This window comes from Antechinus flavipes, chromosome 2, assembly GCF_016432865.1.
Source record: "Antechinus flavipes isolate AdamAnt ecotype Samford, QLD, Australia chromosome 2, AdamAnt_v2, whole genome shotgun sequence".
Taxonomy (NCBI): Eukaryota; Metazoa; Chordata; class Mammalia; order Dasyuromorphia; family Dasyuridae; genus Antechinus; species Antechinus flavipes.
The window spans coordinates 156830150-156851320 of NC_067399.1; the positions used below are offsets into that span (position 1 = coordinate 156830150).

General features: G+C 34.2%; 1 protein-coding gene across 2 annotated transcripts in view; it reads right to left on the reverse strand.

Moving 5' to 3' along the window:
• The window catches only part of KIZ (kizuna centrosomal protein), a 207257-nt gene that overhangs the window by 124551 nt on the left and 61535 nt on the right, over positions 1-21171 (reverse strand). For both annotated transcript variants that reach the window (XM_051975851.1, XM_051975850.1), the window contains exons 5-6: positions 15652-16036; positions 14438-14741 (exon numbers count right to left, since the gene is read on the reverse strand). In XM_051975851.1, the coding sequence (XP_051831811.1) occupies positions 14438-14741; positions 15652-16036 (689 nt within the window). The remainder of the gene's footprint in view (positions 1-14437; positions 14742-15651; positions 16037-21171) is intronic.

Genomic DNA, 21171 nt, shown 5'->3' on the forward strand with positions numbered 1-21171 from the left:
CGCATAGACAACTTATGTACCTATAAAGGCTTGTTCCCTTTCCCTTCCTTTCTCTCTTTATAGTTGTTTGAAGGTTGTTTCCTTCATTACACTGAGCTCAGTGGGAGATTTTTTTTTTTATCCTAAACTCTTAGTACAGTGCTTGTTACATAGAAGACATTTAATAAATGCTTGCTGACTTGACTTATACATGTATGTCTCCCATGACATAATATAAATTCCATAAGGGGAAGAGAAATGTCATTTTTTCCCTCTTTATCCCCAAAGAACTAACCACAGTTCCTAGAATATAATCGAAAGTTAATAACTATATGTGTTTATAGTTATGAAAACCTAATGAAAGTAGATAGATCTTGCTTTATATAAGTTCAAAAGACTTATAGGTAAAGTGATTTTTACAAAATGTGAATTTGCAAAGACCTAGAAGGGATGGAGAAAGGAAGGGAGTCATACACCCATGAAAGGTGGAAATTAGAATATGGTTGAAAGACATATGGCATCTGGGGACAGAAAAGTGAGAGCAGAAGAAGCAGGAAAAATAACACAAAGAAGCCAAGACCAGTCATATGGTGACCTGGCCTCAAATGAGAGGAAACAAACAGGGACAAGAAAACAGATAGGTATGCCACATCAGGTGGGTGAGCAAATTAGAACAAAGGTCTTTCTCTGTGGAGGTCTAAGGCCAAGCTCCAGTTCTGCAGACATGGTAGTCTCTCTGCCCTTCCAATTTTCTGCTTTCACTTAAAGGATTTTTGTTCCTTTGTTTGCAGGCGGGTGAGGAGTAGAGATTAAGGGAAAGATCGGGGAGAGAAGGAAGACAAAAAACTTAGTGCAGGGGTAAGAGTACTATACAGTAATGTTAACACGTGAGTTTTCTTGCAGAATTCTTTATATAAAGTTGAATATGTAAAGTGAGAACAGTTTGTACATATAGCCAGATTTAAGAAAAGTTTTGGGTTTAATTATATTTTGCTTTGTTTTTCTTTGCCTCCTTTTTCTATGGTCTTCAATATCAATCTTCTCTTCCCCTTTGACGGTTTAGCATTTCTTTAGTTTTCTAACCCCTCTCTTCCTTATCTATACAACAGAAAAAAAATCTAATATCAATAATAATTTACATATTGTTAATTGCCTGACTAAACAAGTAAGTGAATTTTAGTTGTATTAGAATAACCAGGAATTAGCATTTTGGGCTTTGAAAAAAGTCTTTTCTCTGTTAGAAAGTTCTTTGAGGGCAAAGAAGTAGTCAATTTCTTTGTATCCCTAGTGCTTTGTATAGCGCCTGGCACATATTCATTACTTAATAAATGCCTGTTGACTTAACAAAACCCTATAAAAGGAATTTCAGAATGAGCAATTAGGCTAGGAAATGCTTCAGTGATGTTAAGAATTGTGGAAATAATATCATCCCTATTTGAAGCCACCCTTAAAAGAGCAAGCTGGTTTTTGTAGAAGCAGAGGCACTAGAGACCAAATTGACAACATTTGTTGGATTATGGAGAAAGCAAGAGTGTCCCTCCCCTCCAAAGAAAATCTTTTTCTACTTTATTGACTACACAAAAATTTCTGACTGTGTGAATCACAACAAAATGTGGCAAGTTCTCAAGGGATGAGAGTATCACATATTTGTTTCCTGGGGAACCTGAACGCAGTCAAGAATCAACAATTAGAATCAAAGATGAAACAACTGGTTGGTTTAATATTGAAAGAAAATACAATAATGTTGTATATTGTCACCTTACTTATTTAACCTATGCATAGAGTGCAGCATGCAAAATACCAGGCTGAACAAATCAAAAGAAGGAAGACTCCTGAGAGAAATATCAACATTTTTAGATTTGCAGGCAATATTATTCTGATGGCACAAAGTGAAGAATTAAGAAGCTTCTTGCTGTGGTTAAAAGAAAAGAGTACAAAAATAAGCTTGAAGCTTAACATCAAAAAAACTAAGGTCTTCACCATACACTAAGATAAGGTCAAAATGGGTTCATGACCAAGGCATAAAGAATGAGATTATAAATAAATTGGAAGAGCATAGGCTAGTTTACCTCGCAGACCTGTGGAAGAGGGAGGAATTTATGACCAAAGAAGAACTAGAGATCACTATTGACCACAAAATAGAAAATTTTGATTATATCAAATTGAAAAGTTTTTGTACAAACAAAACACATGCAGACAAGATTAGCAGGGAAACAATAAACTGGGAAAACATTTTTACAATCAAAGGTTCTGATAAAGGCCTCATTTCCAAAATATATAGAGAATTGACTCTAATTTATAAGAAATCAAATCATTCTCCAATTGATAAATGGTCAAAGGATATGAACAGACAATTCTCAGACAAAGAAATGGAAACTATTTATAGACATATGAAAATATGCTCCAAATCATTATTAATCAGAGAAATGCAAATTAAGACAACTCTGAGATACCACTACACACCTGTCAGATTGGCTAGAATGACAGGGAAAGATAATGTGGAATGTTGGAGGGGATGTGGGAAAACAGGGACACTGATACATTGTTGGTGGAATTGTGAACACATTCAGCCATTCTGGAGAGCAATTTGGAACTATGCTCAAAAAGTTATCAAACTGTGCATACCCTTTGATCCATCAGTGTTTCTACTGGGCTTGTACCCCAAAGAGATACTAAAGAAGGGAAAGGGACCTGTATGTGCCAAAATGTTTGAGGGAGCCCTGTTTGTAGTGGCTAGAAGCTGGAAAATGAAAGGATGCCCATCAACTGGAGAATGGTTGAGTAAATTGTGGTATATGAATGGAATATTATTGTTCTGTAAGGAATGACCAGCAGGATGAATACAGAGAGGACTGGCGAGACTTACATGAACTGATGCTAGTGAAATGAGCAGAACCAGGAGATCATTATATACCTCAACAATGATACTGTTTGAAGATGTATTCTGACGGAAGTGGATCTCTTCAATAAAGAGAGCTTTAATTGATCAAAGATGGACAGAAGCAGCTACACCCAAAGAAAGAACACTGGGAAATGAATATAAACTGCTTGCATTCTTGTTTTTCTTCCCGGGTCATTTATACCTTCTGAATTCAATTCTCCCTGTGCAACAAGAGAACTGTTTGGTTCTGCACACATATATTGTATCTAGGATATACTGTAACCTATTCAACATGTAAAGGAATGCTTGCCATCTAGGGGAGGGGGTGGAGGGAAGGAGGGGAAAAAATCGGAACAGAAGTGAATGCAAGGGATAATGCTATAAAAAATTACCCTGGCATGGGTTCTATCAATAAAAAGTTATTAAAAAAAAAAAAGAATAGAATTAGAGGAAACAGATTAAACCACACCACATATTTAATATAAATTTAAATAAAGACATTATAAAATAAAATTTAAAAAAACTAAGGTCTTGACAATTGGTTTTATCATTTCCTGTTTAATAGAGAAAAAGAAATGAAAGCAGATTCATATTTTATATTCTGGGCTCAAAGATCACAGTACTTGTAAGAAAAACTATGTCAAATCTGGACAGCATACTAAAAGTAGAGATATCACCTTGCCAATGTAGTCAAAGCTATTATTTTTCAGTAAAACTGTACGGTTGTCCAAGAGAACTGTTCAGTTCTGCACACATATATTGTATCTAGGATGTACTGTAACCTATTTAACATGTATAGGACTGCTTGCCATCTGGGGGAGGGGGTAGAGGGACAAAGGGAAAAATCGGAACAGAAGTGAGTGCAAGGGATAATGTTGTAAAAAATTATCCTGGCATGGGTTCTGTCAATAAAAAGTTATTTAAAAAACAAAAATAAAAAAAAATTAATTAAAAAAAAACTGTATGGTTGTCAATAAATTTGATAACCTAAGTGAAATGGAGGAATACCTACAAAAATATAGATTGCCCAGATTAACAGAAAAGGAAATAAATTATTTAAATAGTCCCATTTTAGAAAAAGAAATAGAACAAGCTATTAATCAGTTAAGAAAAAAATCCCCCCCAGGATCAGATGGATTCATATTTGAATTCTACCAAACATTTAAAGAATAATTAATTCAATACTATATAAACTACTTCAAAAAATAGGGAATGAAGGATCCTACCAAATTCCTTTCATGACACAGACATGATACTGACACCTAAAACAGGTAGGACAAAAACAGAGAAAATTGAAGACTAATCTCCCTAATGAATATTGATGCAAAAATCTTAAATAAAATATTAGCAAAGGAATTACAGAAAATCATGCCCAAGATAATACATCATGACCAAGTAGGATTTATACCAGGAATGCCAGGCTGGTTCAATATTAGGAAAACTATTAGTATAACTGACTATATCAATAACCCAATTAACAAAAAACATATGATTATCTCAATGGATGCATCTGATAAAATCCAACATCCATTCCTATTAAAAACATGGACTTTTCCTCAAAATAGTCAGTAGCATCTATCTAAAACCATCAACAAGCATCATATGTAATGGAGATAAACTAGAATTATTCCCAACAAGATCAGGAGTGAAACAAGGTTTCCCACTATCACCATTACTATTCAATATTGTATTAGAAGTGCTAGCTTTGGGAATAAGAGAAGAAAAAAGAGATTAAAGGAATTAGAGTAGGTAATAAGGAAATCAAATTATCACTCTTTGCAGATGATATGATGATACATTTAGAGAACCCTAGAGAATCAACTATAAAACTATTAGAAATAATCCACAACATTAGCAAAGTTGCAGAATACAAAATAAATCAACATAAATCATCAGCATTTTTATACATCACTTAACAAAATCCAACAGCAAAAGATACAAAGCGAAATTCCATTTAAAATAACTACTGATTGCTGGATTTTTTGAGATGATAGTCTTGTTCAGCCCTGGGACCAAACATAGATCATTTAGTGCCAGTAAATCTCTCCATTTAATAAACTATTAAATTGTTCTCTAATCTCTGTCTTGCTCAGTTTCTTCAGCATTACATTTTGGAGCTCCCCAGTGAGATTTTAAAAACTGAGAATGGGACTAGGGGTTAGAGACATTTCAAATTTCCACTTTGGGCTTGGAAACAGTTGGGGATCTGGGTTTTCTTTTTCTTGGGAAAGGTTAGTCCTCTGGATTCCTCCAGAGGCTCTAGGAAAAGAGCAGTTCACCAGCTGTAGCCCCACCCAACAGTGGATACTTTTGATTTGGCCAGGGGAGAGTAAGTCCAAGTGTCGGAAGACACAATCTGATCTGTTTGTCTGTCTATCTGTCTGTCTGTGTTAGTACCTGGATTCTCAGAATAATAGAATGCTGACAGGCATTGAATTTTGATAAGGTTATTATTCAGGATGCTGGATAATACCCTCTGGTTTTGTGTCTCTTAGACACCTGATCTGATGTGATTCTGAGTGCCTTTTGGGCACTATCTGGTTACCTGCTTGTGCTAGCACCTGCATTTTCAAAATAACAGAACACTGACAGGTGTTAAAATTCTGAGAAGTACTGTTGAACTGGGTGCAGCTGGCACTACCTGACTGTCTCCTAAGATACATCTGGTTCTGTGTGTGGCACAACTCTGGGCATTCCAGAGTATAAATGTGGGTGTCTTTTTAAGACACCATTTGGCTTTGGTTTTGATTAGTGCCAAACTGCATGCAGTTGACACTACCTGAGTGTCTCCTAAGACACTATCTGGCTCTGGTTTTTGATTAGTGTTAAAACTGGACGCAGTTGACACTACCTGAGTGTATCCTAAGACACATCATCTGGTTCTGTGTGCCAGTTGGCACAATTCTGGGCATTCCAGAGTATAAATCTGCGTGTTTTTTTTTTTTTTTTTTTAAGACACCATCTGGCTAAAAAAAAAAAAAAGGCAGGCTAGATTAAATTAACTTTAAGTATGAGGTCTTAAAAGGAACAATAGTTTGTTAAAGAAGTTCTGTTAACTTACCTGAAAGGGGTCATGTGCCTCTAATTAGGTAAAGTATGTAGCAAAAAAAAAAAAAAAAAGATCTGACTTCTGAAGGCTTCAATTCTGGCCAAGTTAAAACTTAGGAGAAGTCCATTGGAAATAATGGCCACATGGGGCCAGAGGGAGAGAAAGAAACTATGCTGTTACATTATTTGAAATATGATAGGAAAAGCAGTTTTGTATTATTGGGAATTTAAAGCTGTATTTAGTTTCATTCAGAGTTTGTTACCTATATTATAACATTATAAGTTATGTTTTAAATCCAGCTCTGCTGGACATGTGGGTTTTATGGAATCTTTCCCCTCCCTCCCACTGATTTCTGCTATTTTAAAGGCTGGGTGGGATAGGGATTTTTTGTCTTTAAAGGTAAAGATTTAAACTTACTCCCCACTGTTATTACTTCAGCTATTGAAGCATCTAGTTAGCCTGTAATGACGTTTAATTCCACTTCCCTCTCCCCCTGTCTCTTTGGAGGTAGAGTGGAGGGAAGAGTGGCCACATGGAATCCTCTCCTCCCCAGTCCCTCTAAACTGTTCCAGACTTTTTTTGTTTTGATCAAGTTGTAGCTACCTGGTTCTTGGCTAAAAGGAGCAAACTGATTTGTATAAATATAAGATTATGGTAAATATCTGTTTAGGATTTGTCCAAAACTTTGGTTAATGGGATTTTTTATTGGAGATAAAATTTCTTGGGTTTGTAGTTAATATGTCACTGCATTTTTTTCCTCCTGTAACTGATTTCTATAATCAGAGGAATGGTCAATAAGAAATTGTTAATGCAATCCAATTATGTCATACCTTGCTGTTTCCAATCTGGTTATCTGTAATCATTATATCCTAAATACTTGAGCAAACAAGTATTTAGTGTGGTCATCTATCGGTTACTAGATATTGTGTCTGAATAGTCAAATTTTTTAAGGTTTATAACTAATGAGAGACCACATCTTGTAACAGTTCTTGTGAACCAGTCTTTCTATCTCAGACTGTTCTAACTTTTCTTTGTTAGATTTGTTTTTGTTTCTAGATTTGGTCAAATTACAGACATACTGACTTGCTTCTGGGACCTAGATAGAGCTTTGATTGTCAGCATGCCACACCACACCCATCCCCCTCCCTGGACTGAGCATCTCCGCTTATCTTCAGCAGGAAGCAGCTTTTGAGAAAACCATCGCCCCTTCTCCTGATGTAATTTGGACTGATATGAGGGAGTGGGAAAGTAGTTGAATTGTTAGAATTTTAACTGAATTACTGTGTGTTTAAGACTTCGGATGGAAATTGTTAAACTTGTGTAACTATTGCTGTTATGTTTGAGAGATTTTTAGTCTGTTATGTATATGTATATGTATATGATTTATAGTGGGATGATTATTTGATAACTCCTTTCCGAAAGAAAAAAATGGGGAAGGAAGAAATAGGAAACTGGGGAAACTGGTGTATTTTCTTAGGTACTTCTGCCCTATCCTTTATCTTACTAGTTGAGATTTAATTGGAAGTCCTTTAAACAGTCCTTTTCATTTTTAACTCCTTGCTTAAATTTACTGGACTGTGATTTGCTGGTAATGCTTTAACTTTGAAACCCCTTATTCTGTTGGAATTGCCCTGGCAGATTCAGTTTTTAGGATTTTTTTTTTTTTTAGAAACAACCAGAAATCAGATACTTGTCTTGGGACTGGCAGTATCTCTGATCTGTTTCTCTACTCCTGTTACCCCAGGTCCTTACTTAGTATTTCAGCATATTTAAAAGGATCTTTAGTTGATATTGGGCCTCCAAAAGTTTGGGGTTTGCCTGCCTTGGTCTAACTGTGCATAATCTGCTCAGAAATCTGATCTTTTCTGCAGCCCTGTCTGTTTCTCTGGGAAGGGACAGGTGGAGCTACTCCAAACCTCATCCTTCTTCCCTGCAGAGGGTTGCCCCTCTGAATGGGCAGCACAACTGTCTTGATGCTCTGTAAGCAGAGGCTGAGTCACGCACAAATGACTACAGACCTAACTCACAGTGAATTGTCCATATCCTCCCTAACTGCAGAGGACCTGACATGATTGCAATAAGGAACTTTGTGTATTGCTGATTAACTCTGGGGTTATCAGGAACAGACTTGTCCTTGCCATAAGTCCTTGCATTGTTATAGCTTTATTTTGATTTTTATTTAGTCTACTTACTTCACATAGGGTTGGTCAAAATTATGGTGCTTAAGACCTTCTAGAGGAAGGCAATTCAAAGATTTGAATAGTTAGAAGAGAGCGTGGAATGTTGTGCCACAGTTCTCTTTTAATGTCCTGACTTAGTTTCCCAATTGTTCTATTTAGTTACTCTGCCTCAGGTTATAACCTTTCCCTCTTAATGTTTGATGAGATAAAGGTTTATATCGTTAGGCTATAATCATTCCTTCTTAATGTTTGACAGGATAAAGGTCTATCCATTTTAGACATCATTAGAATATCAGTAACCTCTCCAGTACCCCTCCACTATGTCATCCTCGGTGCCTCCCCCATTAGGTTATCCCCATCCAGGTACCTCCTCCATTATGTCACTGTTCTTGTTATCTTATAAAAGAGTCTTGCTGTCTGACATTCAGGACTGGATTCTTTAAGACGATAATCTTGTTCAGCCCTGGGATCAAATGATCCATATTTGGTCCCAGTAAATCTCTCCATTTAATAAACTGTTAAATTGTTCTTTAAAAAATAAATAAATAAAATATTTTTTGATAGTATAAAATATTTTGGAATTTATCTGCCAAGGGAAAGTCAGGAACTATATGAGCAAAACTACAAAACACTTTTCACACAAATGAAATTGGATCTAAACAATTGGAAAAATATCAAGTATTCTTGGATAGGCTGGGCGAATATTATAAAGATGACAATACTTCCTAATCTATTTATTTAGTACTATATCAATCAAACTCCCATTTTACTGACCCAGAAAAAAAATAACAAAGTTCATCTGGAAGAATGTCAAGGGAATTAATGAAAAAACAAAACAAAACAAATGAAAGTGGCCTAGCTGTACGAGACCTAAAACAACATTATAAGCAGCAGTCATCAAAACCATTTGGTACTGGCTAAGAAATAGGGTAGTTGATCAATGGAATAGGTTAGGTTCACAGGACAAAATAGTCAATGACTATAGTATTCTAGTGTTTGACAAACCCCAAGATTCCAGCTTTTGGGATAAGAATTAACTATTTGACAACAACTTCTGGGAAAATTGGAAAATGGTACGGCAGAAATTGACCCCACACCTAACACTGTATACCAAGAGAAGGTTGAAATGGGTTCATGATCTAGACATAAAGAATGATATTATAAACAAATTAGAAGAACAGAGGATAGTTTACTTCCACAGATCTGTAGAGGAGGAAGGGATTTCTGATCAAAGAAGAACTAGAAATCATTATTAATCCAAAATAGATAATTTTGATTATATTAAGTTAAAAAGTTTCTATACAAACAAAACTAATGCAAACAAAATTAGAAGGGAAGCAATAAACTGGGAAAACATTTTTACATCCAAAGGATCTGATAAAGGCCTCATTTCTAAAATATATAGCGAATTGACTCAAATTTATAAGAATTCAAATTATTACTACTGGGCTTATACCCCAAAGAGATACTAAAGAAGGGAAAGGGACCTGTATGTGCCAAAATGTTTGTGGCAGGCCCTATTTGTAGTGGCCAGAAACTGGAAAATGAATGGATGCCCATCAACTGGAGAATGGTTGGGTAAATTGTGGTATATGAATGTTATAGAATATTATTGTTCTGTAAGAAATGACCAGCAGGATGAATACAGAGAGGCTTGTGATGCTAAGTGAAATGAGCAGAACCAGGAGATCATTATATACTTCAACAATGATACTTTTTGAGGATGTATTCTGATGGAAGTGGATTTCTTTGACAAAGAGAAGATATAACTCAGTTTCAACTGATCAACGAGGGACAGAAGCAGCTACATACAAAGAAAGAACACTGGGAAATGAATGTAAACTGTTTGCATTTTGGTTCTTCTTCCCGGGTTATTTTTACCTTATGAATCCAATTCTTTCTGTTCAACAAGAGAACTGTTCGGTTCTGCACAGATATATTGTATCTAGGATATATTGTAACATATTTAACATGTATAGGACTGTTTGCCATCTGGGGGAGGGGGAAGAGGGAGGGAGGGGAAAAGTTGGAACAGAAGTGAGTGCAAGGGATAATGTTGTAAAAAATTACCCAAGCATGGTTTCTGTCAATAAAAAGTTATAATTATTAAAAAAAAAAAAAAGAATTCAAAGCATTCTCCAATTGATAAATGGTCAAAGCATAAGAACAGACAATTTTCAGATAAAGAAATTGAAACTATTTCTACTCATATGAAAAGGTACTCCAAATCTCTACTGATCAGAGAAATGCAAATTAAGCACTCTGAGATACCACCACACACACCTCTCAGATTGGCAGGAAAAGATGACAGGAAAAGATAATGGTGAATGTTGGAGGGGATATGGGAAAACTGGGACACTGATACATTGTTAGTGGAATTATGAATGGATCCAACCATTCTGGAGAGCAATTTGGAACTAAACTCAAAAAGTTATCAAACTGTGCATATCCTTTGACCCAGCAGTGTTTCTAGTGGGATTAAGTCCCAAAGAAATCTTGCCCACATGTGCAAAACTGTTTGTGGCAGCCCTATTTATAGTGGCTAGAAACTGGAAAATGAATGGATGCCCATCAAGAATGGTTGGGTAAATTATGGTATATAAATGTTATGGAATATTATTGTTCTGTAAGAAATGACCAACAGGATGATTTCAGAGAAGTCTGGAGAGAGTTACGTGAACTGATGCTGAATGAAATAAGCAGAATCAGGAGATCATTACACACAACAATAAGACTATACAATGATCAATTCTGATGGATGTGGTTTTCTTCAATAATGAGATGATTCAAACCAGTTCCAACTGTTCAGTAATGAAGAAAGCCATATACACCCAGAGAGAGGTGTATAAAAACTGAGTGTGGACCACAACATAGGATTTTCATTCTTTCTGTTGATGTTTGCTTGCATTTTGCTTACTTCTTCAGTTTTTTTTCCCCTCTTGATCCAATTTTTCTTGTGCAGCAAAATAATTGCACAAATATGTATACATATATTGGATTTAACATATATTTTAACATATTTAACATGTATTCGATTATCTGCCATTTAGGAGATGGGGTGGAGGGAAGGAGGGAAAAATTTGGAACAGAAAGTTTTATAAGGGACAATGTTGAAAAATTATCCATGCATATATTTTGTAAATAAAAAGCTTTAATAAAATTTTTAAAAATGTATTACTGTGAGAGTTGGATTGTAAAGAAAGTTGAATCACAGAATTGATGCTTTCAAATTAGGTGCGAGAGAAGACTTTTGAGAGTCCCTTGGACAGCAAAGAGATTAAATGAGCCAATACTTAAAGAAATTAATTCAGGCTATTCATTGGAAAGTCAAATACTGAAGATGAAACTGAAGCTTAAATACATTGGCCACATAATAAGATGACAGGACTCATTAGAAAGGACCCTTATATTAGGAAAAATTGAAGGCAAAAGGAAAAGGGAATGGAGGATGATAAGAGGCACAGATAGCATCACAGAAACAATGAACATGAACTTGTACTTGTGAAAGATAGAAAAATTTGGTGTGCTATGGTCTAAAAGGTTGTGAATAATTGGATAGGACTGGATGACTGACTAGCAACTGAAAATAAACTTGATATATGAGAGATTTCAAAGAAATAATGAAGTTAAATTGGAAACTAGAGAAAAGATAGTTAACTTTTCCTCTTGTCCAGAGAGCACAAGGATCAAGGATGTTAAGCTTCTAGGGTCAAGGAAATATACATCATCTATGCTTTCCTCTACAATATTCCCTTCCTCCAAATTTACTCCAATATTCTTTGCTTTATTTAGTTGTAAGTTTATTTTCACAGTATAATCTTTTTCTTCCAGACTGCAACTTAATCCTATGACTCATCTTATTTATACCCCTGATAATTAAATTTCTAACAATAAATATGTCAATGGAATGCTATTTTAATGAGGATATTATGACATTTATGTTGATTATATAGTGTAACTCATCTCAACTACTAGATTGAGATCATTCCAAGATTAAGGATTCTATGCCCACTAGTATAGGAAAATAAAAGAAGACTTAAAATAATTTGTAACTAAATATGATACAACACAGTCTGTGAAAGTCAAGAAAAAAAAAAGCACGAAATGTTATGAGCTTTGGCTCAGGAGGATCAGGAGAGAAATTGTCAAGAAAGTGGAAATATGCCTTAACAAGAAAAAAATGAAATTCAGCAGAAATGAAAAGAAAAGGAAATTTCAGACATTACATAAGTAGCAGCAATGACATAAAAAAGTGCTAGTTTTATTTAAAGTACAATGAATAGTCTGGTTTGGTTGTACTATAGGATATTTGTTAGGAAATATAAACTGGTACCAAATAATCTAACGCAATCTAAAGAATTTTGGACTTTGTTCTTGGGAACCAATGAAGCTTTTTTGTATAGAGAGAGGAGTGATATGTTCCACACTGTGTATCAGAAAAATTAATTTTGCAACAGTTGTGAGGGTAGAGCTTGTAGACAAGGTCCTGCTGATATTACAACAGTCTAGGTGAGATATTATGGGACCCTGAAATAAGATAGTGGCATTGATGACACAAAAAAAGAGTGGAGTATAAGATATATCAAGGGAATTGAGAATTCTTGGCAACCAAATGAATGTGGAGAACTGGCTAAGGACAAAAGTAAAAAATAACCAAAGCAGAGGTGACCAAAATTATGGTAGTAACATTAACAGAGAGATCAGAAGGAAGAGTGGATATTTTTTGGAGGAATTTCAGGAAAGTAATGATAAGTTCAATTTTGAACACAATGAATTTGAGGGGTCAAAAGTATATCCCTAGATGACTAATTCTGAAGCTAAAAAATATGATACAAAAACTTAAATGAAAGGTTATGACTAGAAATATAGATTTGAGAATCATTTTTTTAAAAGAAAAGTTGAAATTGAATAAAATCAAAGAAGAAAGAGAAAAGAAATATAAAGACTTTATGTATACTTTAAGAACTTCCTCCTTTTTGACAAAAGTATTTTTTTGATTGCTTATCCAAAGTAACATTGAACTTTGAGAGTAAACTTTGTCCATATGGGCAATTAATATACTGGAAGAGGCAAAAATAACATCCTAAAATCTCAATGTTGGAAAGAAGCTTAGAGGAATTTCCCCTAAAATATACTCATGGCAAAACAGACTCTGTTTGAAGACCTCCAATGATAGGCCATTTATTGTCTCTAATCTACTATTTATTAAATTCAAAGTACCTACCTTCAGTTGTTTTGAAAGTCACAGACATAGGCAGTTATTAAGCTTCTACTATGCTCTGGCTAATTCCCCCTTTATTTAAGAAGCTATATGGTACAGTCTCTACCCATTCTCTCTCTAGTTCTGAACCAAAATTAATACTCCAGTATGATTTGAATAATGATGGCAAATATGCTGATATATAAGTCAAACAAAAACATTGAGTAAATTTATATTATCAATACTAATTTTTGAAAAAAGACAAAATAATAAACTGTAAAAGGACTTCATAATAAAATCAGGAAGCCTGATTTCTAATTTGAATTCTATCATTAATTTGTTATACTGGCCACTTCATCTTTCTATGGCTTTCTTTCCTTATCAGTGATATATATGCAGTTGGAACTAGATTATTTCTAAGCTAGTCTTCCTTTCAGCTCTAAAAGTGCTATGATTACACTTTGGAATTTATTCAGTTTTCTGAGTAAACATTCTATTCAACTTAAAATGCCAACTGTTCCAATCTGATATCTTCATACCCAAAATAAATGATTGCAAAAATATTTTAGGTATGGTCTCATAAATTTGAACTCAAGTGTCTAAGGGTACATGTTAGCTAGTATATAACATGAATTATTTATTTATCCTTTGGAATTCACACTCTAAAATGGACAACTTGCAAGGAATATCTGGAAGGTCTACAAACAAATATACTGATATGACACCTACAAAAAGAGCACAAATAAAAGAATAAACCATTATGCAAAATGTGTTTTATACAAGGTTTTTAGTTATTAGCTGGGTTTCCAGAAAAGTTAGCCATCTGAAAAATGTAGTCTACTTCATCATAATTGCAAAACAGACTTTTCTCTTCTAAAATAAGAGAGAAAAGAAAGACTTGCAAACTTAGTAGATATTATTTAGACATAAATGCTATTGACTGGCAACCACTATGATTCCACAATATTAATATTTCTTAAAGCTATTTCATAACAAAGGAAATGAACCTTTAGAGAAAAGACTTTATTATAAGAATCAAGGAAGTTTCATATTCATGGCTGTATATTCTATAATACATTCCTAGAGGGACAGTCTCCCCAAAAATGTCTACAATTAAAAACAAAACAGGAAAAAATTGAAAGCCTTACTCTCTTGTTGGTGAATTAGCCGAGGATTCCTTTTCCGAGGCACGAGAGCTTACAGTTTGCAAGGTACAATTATTTTTTTCAGCAGATAAGGCATCTTTCTCTTGCTTGGTACAGATTAGTTTTAAGGCATCTGTTTCATCTATTTCATCACTGCTGTCACTCAGATTTGGATATACTTCTGTAGTATGGATAATTAGATCATCTCCACTCACAGAAACAGTAAGGTCACTGCTACTATTTAAACTTTCCTCTTCATGCTCCTGCATGTGGTTAATGGAACTCTGATGTTTCAGGTCTTCGTGATCTATAAGAGACAATAAACGAAGAGGCTAGTTTTCACTAATTTCAAGGCAGTTAAGATCTTTCATTTCATATAGTGGAAAGTTAATTTTAAGTAATAAGAAAATTATATTCTAGCACTTTAAACTTTACTTCTGCATACAGTATATATGTTATTATACATATTATTTTAGAATTTCAGATAAGATGGGGCAGATTTAAAACGGGGCAATGAATATTTTCACTTATATATACATGTTAAAAATCAACAGAACTAAAGTAATATAATAACAATAATAGAAATCTATATAGATTTGCAAACATGATCTTCTTTGATCCTCATAGCAACTCCCCTCAAGTTCTGTAGAAAACTATGAAGACAAGGAAGCTGAGGACAGAAGAACTGAGATGACTTCCCCAAGGTCACACAGCTATCTGAATCCACCACCACCATCACCACTACAAACTATCCACTTTCTGCCTCTTTCATTGATGAGAGAAATACTATTATAAAGCTTGCTCTGCTCTTCATTATACTCAGTCTGTATAATACAAAAAGAGCATACATGTGCATGCACACACACACACACACACACACACACACACACACACACACAAACACCCCATGCACACTCATCCATGCACACACACAAAGTTCTAACCTGAGAGAGTTTCCCAAGCACAATGATTTTCTTCTGAATATACATTTTCAGATGTATAACATTCAGAGAAAGATACCAGCAGACCTGACTGCTTATTAGTTCCTTCTTTCTTTCTTTCAATATTTTCCTGTGTCATTATTCTTTCTTCTGACCCCTCTGATATGTAAGAATTGTCATCCTTTAAATCAGCAGCTGTGTGCTCTGGACTTAATCTTCCCTGTAACAGAGAACTGAGTTTTGCAGACTTTTTGCTTTGGGGTAAATGACTCTTACCATTATTTGCGCCGCTTACTATCTTTAAGCAATGAGTTTGTTCAAGCTCAGACAATGCCGTGGATGTGATTGGCATTTTCTCACCAATCTGGAGAGATGTCTTTCCGTCTATTTTGTCAGACTTATTTAAGCACTGTGTATCACTATTCATTTGTACTCCACAGCTGTCTGTCACATTACTTCTCTCTGCTGTCTGTTGGCATGAATGTGGGTCAGAAATTGAAAAGCTCTTTGTGGGCTGGGAAGATTTCCACTGTGTACTGAAATCTCCAGTGCTTGAGATTGCTGACATTTGGCGGCCCATAAAGATTGTTGCTGGATGATACAATCCTCTTGACATGACTGTCCCCGGGTTAATTCCTACTGGCTTCACAACTTGCGGCACCTAAAAAGAAGTTTAAAGTTAAACACATTTTGTATAAAATAAAAAAAGCTGTTTTCAAAATCAATGTCATGTCATACTATAAAAATAATTAAAATAGTACTTATCACATTCAAAAAAAATTTTGCTTCTAAAAAATAAAATCAATACAGAAAAGGAAATATTCTATAAAATTCAACTCTAAGGAAGTCAGTATTAGTTTAAAAACTTGAAATCTAGATTTTCAAAAGCAAATTAAATTAGTGACCCAAAATGGTATTTTAAAGTACATATATTTTTATTTCATGTAATATAGAACATCCACAAACTCTTAATGCAGTTTTAAGCTTTAATAGCTTAAATGGTGGCTATTTTCATCAATTACATTATAACAACAATAATAATAGCTATTAGTAAAGCTTAAAACTGCACCAAGACTTTCAAAACACCTTCTATTATAAAATTTGATAAGCACTTTTAGAGAACCTGTTTAAAATTATAAATCACTGTTTATGACAATCATGACTCCTATTTCAAATTGAAAATTCTTTGCCCAACATTTTAAAGTAATTTACAAACCAACTAATTTACAAATAATTTCAATGAAATATCTTTTTCCTATTGAAAAAAAGTAGAATTACTTAATCAGGGTCATATAATAAGTCAGAAGTAGGCCTGAAAATAACAATAATGCCTAGGGTTTATGAAGTATCTTTATTTAAAATTCCACATATATTTTATTTACTTTAATAGTACAATGAACTTATAAGGGAACAATACAATTATTCTTATTTTACAGATGAAGGACTTGAAAACCAAGTCATACATATAAGTCAGCAATAATACCAAAATTGCAACTGTTTACTCCAGCTATTTCTTTCTAAAATTCATCCTCATAGTTAAGACTAAAATAAAGTTTTATATTGTGAATCAAAACAAAAAAATCTAATATGTAAAATGCAAAGCTAATAACAAAGGTATGAAAATTAAGTTATAAAAATGATACTAGGAAAATTAAGACTTTATCCAATTATTATTGAAGAATCTCAACATAATCACACTACTTCAAATTATGAGCCATGCTCATCAACTTGTTAAATATAAACTTTTCCTACAAAATGGCTTTGAAACTGAGACAGGCTGAAAAGAGAAGTAAAAATATTAATGGTCCATTCAATGTTGAACAGACCAAGGTAGAAATTAATTCTCAGACTTTTGCCAGAATTATAAGACCTGGATCTGGAAGAGGATATAGAGATCTACTCCGCCAACTCTCCTTCTCCCACTCCAATCCCTGTTAATTTTATAGATGAGGAAGATGAGGTCAAAAGAGATTAAGTAATTTGTACAAGATACCTGTGACCTAAAACCAGATCTGGCTCCAAAGCCAATTTTATTTTCATTGAATCTGTTGATTAAGAGATACATATACTTTTCTACCTACAAAAAAAGAATAAACTAATTTATTTTACAAAAGTCACTGGTTAGCAGCATTGTAGCAGCTATTTGCATTTATTGGGGATACAGCAGAATTTATATAATTTGGGTATGATTTTGATCATAACAAAGCTCAGAGAATCATGTAGTATTTTCTACCACATGATTCTCTGAGCTTTGTTATGATCAAAATCATACCCAAATTATGTAAATTCTAAGCTTCTACATGCTTTGATTCTTCCTAGCCGTTTCCAAAGAAGGCCACTGTAAGATAGCAGGTTTATCCCACTTACTATGACATTGCTTAGCATAATCACTTTCAGTCATAACTTTTCATATAGTTTGAATTCATATTCCTGACTGGGGGAAAGATTAAATTTTTGGTTTCCCAACTTCTAATATTAGTTTTTAAATCTTATTTTGAAAAAATTTTTTCGTATTTTAAAAAAAATGTTTAAAAAAAGATGACTGCACAACAGTTCTTAACTTTTATGTCATGGATCCCTTTGACATTTAGGTGAAGCTTACAGAATCCTTTTCAGAATAAAATTTTAAAGTCACAAAACAGATAGGGTTACAAAAGAAACTAATTATGTAGAATATGGTTATCAAAATATTTAAAATACAAGTTCACAGCTTCCAGGTTAAGAATCTCTGTTCTAAAGTAATCTTTAATGTTATATTTCAGTCCAAAACAACAACATAACATAAGTAACATTTATAAATCCCTTTAAGGCTTACATGGAGCTTTATGCACATTACTTTTACTCTTCAAAAAAAAACTTGATAAGACCTCTCAAAATCCAAATAGTTCTAAAATAGCACTGATGTGAGTATTCCCTCCAATCAGAGGATTATAGTCTGTTCATATCTGACTATTCTATGAGCTTCGCATCCACAATTTCTCCACAGGAGATCCATCCAACCTACTTGAAGCTTTGTTCATGCTCTCTAAATACCAAAATTTTAACAATGAAGCATGCTATAATACCAACTGGTCTACCAATTATTCTTCATTCTCACCACATTACTACCTCACTGTCTTCTTTCAATTATATATTTCTTTGATGGAAATATCTTATACAACATCTGAGGAAGTTGTTGTTTACAATCTTGCTCATGACACTCCATTTTCTCTTGGGTAGTGTTCAACTTTCAATCTTTGGAAAACAAAAATTCTTGTAATTCATCATCAGACAATATTACCTGAGAAATAGGGTACTAAAAAAGCAAGTCTTACTTTCAGAGAAAAATGGTGTAATTTGCTATCAGTCCCTTTCCTTGGCTTCAACTCTATTATTATTTTTTTTTTCTCTCAATAGTATTACATTACATGCAAAGATAGTTTTCAACATTCATTTTTGTAAGATTTTGAGTTTCAAATTTTTTTTCCCTTCCTCTCTGACCTTCTCCATCCCCAAGACAGCAAACAACCTGATATAGGTTATATATGCACAATCATTCTAAAAGTATTTCCATATTTGTCATTTTAGGAAAGAACAATCAGAACAAAAAGGAAAAAAAAAAGAGGAGGGGAAAAACCAAATTAAAAAAAAAAGTAAAAATAGTATATATGCTTCGATATACATTCAGTCTTCCTCTCTCTCTCTCTCTCTCTCTCTTTCTCTCTCTCTCTGCAACTGATATTTAATATCCCAAGTCTATTAGAATTGTCTTGGATCACTGCATTGCTGAGAAAAGCTAAGTCTATTATACTTGATCATCTCGTGATCTTCATGTTACTATGTATGATGCTTTCCTGGTTCTGTTTACTTCACTCAGCATCAGTTCACTTAAGTCTTTCTAGGCTTTTCTAAAATCAACCAACTCATCATTTCTCATAGAACAATAATATTCCATTACATTCATATACAATAATTTATTCACTCATTCCCTATCTGATGAACATCCACTCAATTTCCAATTCCTTGCCAATATAAAAACAGCTGCTACAAACATTTTTGCTCACAACTCCATCATTTCATCATCAGAAAATGTATCATTATGCATATTGCTTCAATTTTACTACCTCACCAGTTCCTTTGGTAGCTTCTGCCTCTATGACTGAAAGACTAGAGGGTGGAGCAAAAACACTTCACATACAGGGTTCAAAATCCCAGACATCTCTTCATTTGTCAGTTGCTGCTTTGCTTAGTTTAATTTCCATCGTCTCTTCATAATGCCTTCACTCAGATATCCTCTGGCACTCTCCCTCCTTTTTTCAGTTTCCTTTTGTATATTGTACCCCTTACCCCTTTAGATTGTACTCTTTAAAAGCATGGAGCTTATTTTTGTTATTTGTATCCCCAGTGCTTAGCATAATGCTTAGCATCTAGTAATTTGTCAAATAAATGTTTACTGTAACATCATAATTAAAGGAACTGTACAAACCATGTGGAAAAAATGATAATGATGAGACTATATGTCATAACTCCTGAAATATAACTAAGAGCAACTGAGGAAGGCCCACAAAACTTTAACTTGTGAAATGCTTATATGCCTTTTCTCTGCTTTTTTGCCCCTCCTTACTATGTGTATAAAGATATGGTTTTGCATCTTACATTTTCATATCTGTAAGTGCTATTATTTATCATTTTGAGAAAAGAAAATGAATTACTCTTTTTTGCTATTGAAAATATATGTTCACACATAAGTAACTAAATTAAAAAATAGAGCCTTTATCTCTTTCTTAAAAGATTGTGTATGGGAAATTTATACCCTTTTGAAACCTGTGACAGTATTTCGTATGTAGAATCCCAGATTGGCTTCATAAAATAATTCAAGGCCATTCTCTGGGCACTTGGCAAGAAATTGGCATGTTATTTTCTAAGTGTTAATTGACTCTTTCTTGCTTTCATTCCTATAACCACACAAGAAAATTTCCCCTCTTTTCCCAACAGCAATACCAAAGAGAAAATATCCTTCTGGGTCTAGTAAACCTCCCAGAACCTGGTATATGTTATGTTTTAGTTATGTCTGACCCTCCATGATCACCTCTGGGGTTTTCTTGGCAAAGGTAATGTAATGATTTGCCATTTCTGTCTCTAGCTCATTTAGAGGTGAGGAATAAAACAATAAGGTTAAATGATTTGTCCAGGGTCACAAAGCTAGTAAGTATCTGAGGCCACATTTAAGTTCAGGTCTTCCTGACTCCAGGGCCAGTGCTCTATCCACTAAACCACCTTGCTGCCTAATGTACAAAAAAGTTTAAGTGACCTGCCCAGCAAAGGTAGCAGATAATTATTTGTTCCCATCAATCACCAACTTGAAATTCTTTCCTCCCAAAAGGCAATAACAACAATAACAACAACAAAATAGTAGAAAGCATATATTGCACATGTTGAGGTAGTACTTTTCCTATACAAAAAAGAAAAGGTGTAAAGTTAACTTTTAGAACTTCTACCACCATCACAATCTGAGGAATGATCTTTTTACTGCTACAATATGGATACAGATTTGGAAGCCAGTGGTATCTCATCACTATTTCCAGTCAGCTATAAAGAATGTTCTTTAACAAATCTCTTCAGGACATGAAAGTTTTCTGAATAGGTATCCTTTTCCTTCTCTTGTGATGACCGCATATTTTAAAATCAGCCGAAGTCAGGAATTTGGGAAGATGAAGCGGGATGGCGGTAGGAAGTGGGAGTAGCTGCGACAGGAACCTCACTAGCAGCCTCTCTACCTCTCTCCCTGCCTCTCTCTTTCCACCCACCAAAATAGTC